General features: G+C 42.2%; 1 protein-coding gene across 4 annotated transcripts in view; it reads right to left on the reverse strand.

Annotated features, from left to right (window-relative positions):
• The window catches only part of LOC132379026 (dnaJ homolog subfamily B member 12-like), a 53,220-nt gene extending 45,642 nt beyond the window's left edge, over positions 1-7,578 (reverse strand). For 2 of the 4 annotated variants that reach the window (XM_059946480.1, XM_059946478.1), the window contains exon 1: positions 7,332-7,578. In XM_059946480.1, coding sequence (XP_059802463.1) covers positions 7,332-7,464 — 133 coding nt within the window. In that variant the 5' untranslated portion in view covers positions 7,465-7,578. The remainder of the gene's footprint in view (positions 1-7,331) is intronic. The other 2 variants (XM_059946477.1, XM_059946476.1) reach the window with 2 other exon arrangements.
• Between the last annotated feature and the right edge of the window lie 1,539 nt (positions 7,579-9,117).

Raw genomic sequence — 9,117 nt, forward strand, 5'->3', positions numbered from 1 at the left:
CAGGAAATCTGATCCAAGAGTCGATTATGTGTTGTGTGAAAAGTTGCTCAAAGCAGAGGGTGATGTATTGAATCTGTGCCTGAACAGAAAGTTGCACAGTAGCATCAGAATTAGTGCAACACTATTACAGCTTGGGGCACCAGAGTTCTGAGTTCATTTCTAACACCATCTGAAAGGAGTCTGTACATCTTCCCCGTGGAATGTGTGGGGTTTCTCTGGGTGTTCTGGTTTCCTCCCACACTCCAAAGATGTACTGCTTGGGGGGCTAATTGCTCATTGTAAATTGTCAGTGATTAGCATAGAGTTGAATCAAGCGTTGCTAGGGTCACACAGCTTGAAGTGCCAACTTCACACTGTATCTCTTTATACGTTGTATCTGTAATATTCTGGATTTACCTGTACCTAGTGTTTGTAATTATTTGATACACAGGCTGTCCTAAGGTTACAAACACCCAACTTAAGTCATTATAGACATATTTAAAGTGAGTATCAAAGCTTGCAGGGAGAAGGCAGGAGAATGGGGTTGAGAGGGATAATAAATCAGCCATGGTGGAATGACAGAGCAGGCTTGATGGGCTGAATGGCCTAATTCTGCTCCTATATCTTATGGACACTCCTACATATGAACAAGCCAGCCTCGCTCCCTCCTTTTAGTATTGTTCCTTCTGCTCAGACTTAAGTGCATTTTGATACCATTCAGGTTTAGACTTATCATCAGTGGAACAACACATTCATCACAATGATATGACCAGAAAGAATGTTTTTCTGATTTACCCATGACTAGAAGAATGAAACCTGTTCATTACTTGTAACAGTCTTTACCTTATCAGTACACCTTTTCAAGGATAAAATGACCAGGGGATAGCAAATCAACGATCGATTGCACATGTTAAAATAAGCAATACAATAAATAGACAGGTTGAACTTGGATGCTGAAATTCTGTCCCACTGAATGTGTTAAGCCACTGTGCATTTAGTTTGTTACCAAGGGAAAACTTCTAATTCGAGGCCCTCCAGTCTAAGTAACTCAAAATTAAAGACCTGTTCTGACTCTTTCTGAAGCTGTTAAAAATGGCACCACTGAATCTAGGATTGCCACTTGAACTGTAGGCAGTTGTTGCATCTAACAACTGATATTGCAGTGCATTTCACTGGGTTCACACAATGCTGGAAATCCAGAACAACAGAAAATGCTGAACTCACAGGTCAGGCAGCATCTATGCAAGGGAATAAACAGCTGAGGTTTCTGACTTAGATCCTTCATTGGGACTGGGAGTCAGTTTTGAATACCTTGTTTCAATCTTTGTGGCACTGTGATACATATGGTTAACAGTAACTGAACAAAGGTACTAGCAAACACGAGGAAATCTGCAGATGCTGGAAATTCAGACAACACACACAAAATGCTGGTGGAACGCGGCAGGCCAGGCAGCATCTATAGGGAGAAGCGCTGTCGACGTTTCGGGCTGAGACCCTTGTCAGGACTAACTGAAAGGAAAGATAGTAAGAGATTTGAAAGTAGTGGGGGGAGGGGGAAATGCAAAATGATAGGAGGGAGAAGACCGGAGGGGGTGGGATGAAGCTAAGAGCTGGAAAGGTGATTGGCGAAAGTGATACAGAGCTGGAGAACGGAAAGGGTCATGGGACGGGAGGCCTCAGGAGAAAGAAAGGAGAGGGGAGCACCAGAGGGAGATGGAGAACAGGCAAACAACTAAATATGTCAGGGATGGGGTAAGAAGGGGAGGAGGGGCATTAACAGAAGTTAGAGAAGTTAATGTAAAAAGTACTAGCAGTTCAATATTAATTGTAACAGTTTCTGACTAATGTGTTACCACTGCATGAAATCATTGAACAAAAAGCTAACTACACTGCTGCATCATTGGGTGTAAAGATTGATACAATAGCAAATTCCATAGGTCCACCAACTATAACACTTGTGATTTCATCACACACAAAACTGCCTGATCTATTTGAAACCATTTTCAAAGGACACAGACATAATTAACAATGATCAGTTCACAAAAATAATCACTTGCATTTATGCTAAATATTTAACACAAAGGAGTTCCAAGTCAAGGTGCCTCACAAAATACAAAAGTTATTAGAGAATAGATCAGAAGATGTTCTATGGAAATTCCTTATATCAGAGGAATATCATAAGGCAGAGGAAAATATAGAAGAGGCAAGAGCTGTAAGGATAGAGGGTATAAGTGGCTGGGTTCTCACAAGTAACACTGGAGAATTCATGCTTTTTGACCATCCCAAATGGCCCGAGGACAATAAACTTAAGCCACATAACCCAACTCTGTCAAGACAGCAGGGTCCTGTCCATGACAATGGTTAACCAATTTGATTTAAGTACTTTTAATACACAGATGTTATGGTTTATTTTCTGTAACCAAACATAAATTAAGTTTCCCAACTTGCCATAATGGAACTAAAGACTTAAGCCACCATAATTAGTAGGCTCATGCTCAAAGAAAAGAACTTTGAAATCAAACTTGGTCAGTGCTAATGTATACAGCGCTCTGCCTAGATTCTTATCCATCTTACCTAATCCTGCTGCACGTTGCTTTCATGTATTTTATTATATTAAAGGTGCCGTAGAAGTAGGCAAATTGTAGTCAAAGTAATTTCTGCTGTATTTGTTATAGTTCAGGTTTTTGATCCTGTACCTTGCCAAATCACTAACAATTCTAATTTAAAGTACAACATAGCAAGTTGATCCTGGAGGGAGAGATAAAATGCACAACCAAATCTGAAAGAGCTGGGCAGATTACTAAAGGTGCAAAAAAAACCCACTGCATTGGAGCAAGTTTTTAAATATGGTTTACAGAAAAAAATCACAAGGAAGAAACTTAGGCAAAATGTTTCAGTGCAGGAGGGCACAACTCAAACTTTTAGATTACATACCAAAACTCTATCAATTATTTGCAAGAGCCACCATCCATCCTCTGAGAATAATCAACTGGGTTCAAGTGTAAATTGTTTGTTCAATTATTTTAAGTCCCATATAAATATCTGAAGTTTCTGCACTTGAACAAGATGCTTAATTTTGGCAGGGGAGCTTGAAACCATATTTTCTAATTCAAACTATGAATAAACCATACTGACTTGGACATATACCGCACCTAGTTCCAGCTGTTGGTCTTGGACTTTGCCTTTCATGAAATGAAAAGCAGTAAAAGTTAACACTATCTCAATTGTGGCACTTTTAGCAATATGATTCCAATGAATCCAAATACAAGGCTAAGTATCAAAAACTAGTATCTAGCATCACTTCACTTATTGAGAATATTGAAGGTCTTGCCAGCATTTCTTTCAACAGAATTGAGTCAGCTTAGAAAGCCTCTCTGTAGATAGGTATCACAGTCAACATGGATGAGTTGGGACAATCAGCCCACTTCTGTGCAGTACTGCTCCATGACTCTATGGTGATGACATTAAATGAATTGCTGGAGGTGGACTTCCTCAATCCATTAACCATCCCTGTGTGGATAATCATTCATCAACAAATATCAATTGACGTCAACCTTGAAGATCCATCTCTTTCTCAGCATTTGTGGTCTTTTGGGGAAGCAAGTTCCCAGGTTTCCATTGTGCACTGTGGGGAAAACTGTTTCACTAACAAAAGGCCTAGCTCTTATTTTATAATAATACAACCTTATTGTGAATTACCCCCAGTTTCTTTTAGCCATCTACTGAATTGCAAATGTACCACCTGCACTTACAGCACTCAACTTTCCCACAACTTGTTGAATGTGTAAGTTATCACTTCAATAGAGTGATGTCAGCTGGCCTCATACTATTAAACTCTTATTTTTCGAAACAGAAGCAACAAGCTCCAAACACCTTTTCTACCAGCAGTGGCACAGCTGGTAGAATCATCCGGATTCAACTGCAACATCAGATGCTCTCGCTATGTACACCTGTTTCAAAACAATCAAATCAAGTTCAATTATCATTCAAACCATACATAGATACAGCTGAGCAAGACAGCGTTCGTCTGCGACCAAGGTGTAAAACATTCAAAAGAGCAAGCAAATATTCAAAAATAGCAAGTAACATAATTCAAAATAGCATGTAAAGAAGCATATTCACTCAAAAAAAAACATATGTATAGTCCAAGACTCTGAACAACAATGACCAGCAATAATAGTCTCCTGGCAGTGTACACACATGCATGCACACTATCCAGCCTGTCATTCCACCACTCGAACATGAGAGGGCAGCACCGAGGGGAGAGGATAGACCCCAGCCAAGCTTGGACGCCACGCTGTAAATGTTTCCACCTCTCTCACCTGGTCTGCAACAGCAGCAAGCCAGCTCTAGGCTTGAGGCCTAGTCCTCGCTACAACCAAAGCTACACAGCTCCCATTTTGTCTGTTCCTCCACCAAACAAGGCTACCTCATCCCAAAATCATGTAAGTTCAGATTCACATTCACTTACTTATCACATGTACACTGGCCACTTTATCAGCTACCTCCCTAATCTAATAAAGTGGCCACTGACTGTATGTTCTTCTGCTGCTGTGATCCATCTGCTTCAAGGGTTGACGTGATGTGCATTCAGGAATGCTCTTTGGCACACCACTGTTGTAACGTGTAGTTATCCAAGTTACTGTCACCTTAAACCAGTCTGGCCATCCTCCTATGACCTCCCAGTGGATGTAGTGTACCTGGACTTCCAGAAAGCTTTTGATAAAGTCCCACATAGGAGATTAGTGGGCAAAATTAGGGCACATGGTATTGGGGGCAGAGTACTGACATGGATTGAAAATTGGCTGGCTGACAGGAAACAAAGAGTAGCGATTAACGGGTCCCTTTCGGAATGGCAGGCTGTGACCAGTGGGGTACTGCAAGGTTCGGTGCTGGGACCGCAGCTGTTTACAATATACATTAATGATTTAGATGAAGGGATTAAAAGTAACATTAGCAAATTTGCTGATGACACAAAGCTGGGTGGCAGTGTGAAATGTCAGGAGGATGTTATGAGAATGCAGGGTGACTTGGACAGGTTGGGTGAGTGGGCAAATGTATGGCAGATGCAGTTTAATGTGGATAAATGCGAGGTTATCCACTTTGGTGGCAAGAACAGGAAAGCAGATTACTATGTAAATGGAGTCAAGTTAGGAAAAGGGGAAGTACAACGAGATCTAGGTGTTCTTGTACATCAATCAATGAAAGCAAGCATGCAGGTACAGCAGGCAGTGAAGAAAGCTAATGGCATGCTAGCTTTTATAACAAGAGGAATTGAGTATAGGAGTAAAGAGGTCCTTCTGCAGCTGTACAGGGCCCTGGTGAGACCCCACCTGGAGTACTGTGTGCAGTTTTGGTCTCCAAATTTGAGGAAGGACATTCTTGATATTGAGGGAGTGCAGCGTGGGTTCACAAGGTTAATTCCCGGAATGGCAGGACTGTCATATGTTGAAAGATTGGAGCGACTGGGCTTGTATACACTGGAATTTAGAAGGATGAGAGGGGATCTGATTGAAACATATAAGATTATTAAGGGATTGGACACACTGGAGGCAGGAAGCATGTTCCCGCTGATGGGTGAGTCCAGAACTAGAGGCCACAGTTTAAGAATAAGTGGTAGGCCATTTAGAACAGAGATGAGGAAAAACTGTTTCACCCAGAGAGTGGTGGATATGTGGAATGCTCTGCCCCAGAAGGCAGTGGAGGCCAAGTCTCTGGATGCATTCAAGAGAGAGTTAGATAGAGCTCTTATAGATAGCGGGGTCAAGGGGTATGGGGAGAGGGCAGGAATGGGGTACTGATTGTGTATGATCAGCCATGATCACAGTGAATGGCGGTGCTGGCTAGAAGGACTGAATGGCCTACTCCTGCACCTCCCTCATTAACAAGGTATTTTCAGGCACAGAACTGCTGATTACTGGCTGTGTATTTTTTTTTGTTTTCTGTGCCATTCCTTTTTTAATGTTGAGAGACTTGCGTGTGAAAATCCCATGAGATCAGCAGTTTCCGAGATACTCAAACCACCCCATCTGACACCAACAATCATTCCATGGTCAAAGTCACTTAGATCACATGTCTTCCCTATTCTGATGTTTGGTCTAAACAACTGAACCTCTTGACCATGTCAACATGCCTTTATGTGTTCAGTTGCTGCCACATGATTGACTAATTAGAGATTTGCATTAATAAGCAGATGCACAGGAGTACCTAATAAAGTAGCCTCTGAGAGTATATCAAAATATACAGTAAAGTGCATAATTTGCCCACAAGTGTCCCCATGCATTCCGGAGCCAACATAGCATGCGCACAACATCTAGCCGAACAACACAAACAACAACTAGAAAACGGCAACAGCAAAACAAGCCCATGTTGTCCTTCACACCCACCCACTCACACACACGCACACACACATCGACAGGTCTCTAACTCAGGCTGCCAGTAGACTTCCAACCTCCAATCCCCAGCCCAGACTCGCAGTCTTTGAGATGTAAATTGGTAAATCAATTGGCTGCTGCATATTCTTCCGACAGAGCATTAGAATCTAAAGATGTTTACAGGAATGTGGGGAGAATAAAAGAGGTTAGGAGAGAATTCGTGTAACAATGGGTGCTTGATGGCTGGCACAGACTCAGAGGACTGAACTGAATTAAGTCACACTTCAACATGTTCAGCGCAAGAACAAGGGCAATGCCTTAAGTGCTTTGCTCCTGTTTTTCCCTTTTATTGTACAACCTAGAGAATAAACATTTCAGGACCCACAGTGACATCTGGATGGCATCTAGGACCCCCAATCCCAATCATCCGAGGGTTTTATGATCATAGTGGCTCTGTTGAGAGGGGTTAATAATTCCATCTATACCCCATGTACAACCTGAATCACAATCATTCCCAAATCACTCGCAAAGCTTAGTACATAATGCCAGTAAGATGACGAAAGTATTAGAGCAAGAGATTATAAACAGTTGTGTTTCTGGATACCGACAGCTACATCCTAAATCCAAAATAAATTGACTGACTAAATGTCACTGGTCAAACGTGATTTACCAGGGGGTTCCTTTTATATTGAAGCTTAAAGTGCATCAACTCTTAATCTACGGCCTACATTTATCATCAGCCCTTTGCCCCGTAATTACACTTGAGATACTATTTGGAAGGGGGAGCTTGTTTTCAGGGGTGCCAGGATGCATCTCGAGAGTTGTAGTTCTACACGTTCACCGAACAACAGCGCCGAACACAAAATGAACCACAACTCCTATAATCCATTTCGGTTCCGACACATGCGCACTGATTTGCCGGTTCGCTTAGGCAGGCCGCAGTTTACCCTCACTCTCGCGTAGTGCCACCACTCTCACCTTTAACTTTATCCGTCGGGTATAACTTATGAGCTTTCCGCAAGAACTTGAGTGCCTCCTCCCTGTTGCCATGTTTCAACGCGTTCAAACCAATTTCCGTACAGCGTTCTGCCTCATCTCGATTTCCTTCCATTCCGGGCTTCGGGTTGAACGGCCACGGTCAGTTCTCTGCAAGTAGTCTCATTCGTGGCCGGAAAAACCCGAGTGCGTTCGGCATCGGCTCGGCAAAGTCAGCGACGGAAACATCCGAACCCATGCGGGACGTTCGTGCGGCGCATGCTCCCTGGAAACCGTGACGCATCAATAGTAACATTTTCTCCTAGAAAGCTGCGAACTTGGGGTGTTCGGTAACAGTGCGGTATGTGGTTATTGTAATAACTACTTGAAATAAAGACAGGGGATTCTGCAGATGCTGGAAATCCAGAGTAACACACCCAAAATGCTGGAAGAACTCTTATCGCTGCGTTCCTCCGTTACTACTGCATGATAGATGTTCAATATTTTTAAATATTGAAGCTAAATCCATCATCAACGATTACCTTCAACCATTCGATGCGTAAACCAGCGTAAAAACCTTAATCACTACATTATCACCACTCTGGTCACTTTGCACTGAAATGGTTTCAAAATCAGAATTAGGTTTTTAATATCGCTGGCATATGTCGTGAAATTTGTCGTAGCTGCAGTACAATGCAATACCTAATGATAGAAAAACACGAATTACAGCAAGCACATACATTAAGTAGTTAAATGAGTACCTGTAGTGCAAAAGCAGAAATTAAAAGGCAGTGAGGTACTGTTCATAGATTCAATGTCCATTCAGAAATCGGATGGCAGAGGGGAAAAAGCTATTCCTGAATTGTGTATGTGCCTTCAGACTTCTGTACCTCCTTCCTGATGGTAGCAATGAGAATAAGGCATGACTCAGGTGATGGGAGTCCTTAATGATGGATGACACCTTTTTGAGGCATTGCTCCTTGAAGATGCCCTGAATACTATGGAAGCTAGTGCCTATGATGAAGCAGGCTAATTCTACAATTTATTTCAATCCTGTGCAGTCACCCAGCACCAAACAGTGACACAGCCAGTTAGAATGCTCTCCACAGCGCATCTGTAGACATTTAAGTGCTTCAGGTGACATACCAAATCTTCTCAGATTCTGAATTAAATATAGTCTCCGTCATGCCTTCTTTGTAATTGCATCGATATATTGGGTCCAGGTTAGATATTGACACCCAAGAACTTGAAATTGCTCACACTTTCCACTTCTGATCCCTCTATGAGGACTGGTGTGTATTCCCCAGTCTTGCCTTTTCTGAAGTCCATAATCAGTTCTTTGGTCTTACTGAGGGTGAGTGCATGGTTGTTGCTGCAACACCACTCATGCGCTCAACTAGCTGATATATCTCGCTCCTGTACACCCTCTCGTCACCATCTGATATTCTGACAACGATAGTTGTATCATCAGCAAATTAATTTTTCGTTCTAATTCTGATAACAATGTGAATAATTTGTGTTTGTTTCCCTTGTGAATGCTGCTTATACGATGTTATGTGCCCGTGATTCTGCTGCAGGTTCAGCAAGTTGTCACTGCACCTGTGCGTACATGAACTTGTGCATCTGACAATAAACTCAACACCTCAACTTTTTGAAAATTTACCTCCTACATGTTTATCTGGTTCCAAGGGCTGAGGAAATAAATATGCAACCAAAAGTGTACATTTTTTGTACTCACTGCCTGTCGCTGTACACCATTGGCGCTTAGGGTCCTCCATTTCTGGCAGTG

The sequence above is a fragment of the Hypanus sabinus genome, chromosome 21, assembly GCF_030144855.1.
Source record: "Hypanus sabinus isolate sHypSab1 chromosome 21, sHypSab1.hap1, whole genome shotgun sequence".
In the NCBI taxonomy this organism is placed as follows: Eukaryota; Metazoa; Chordata; class Chondrichthyes; order Myliobatiformes; family Dasyatidae; genus Hypanus; species Hypanus sabinus.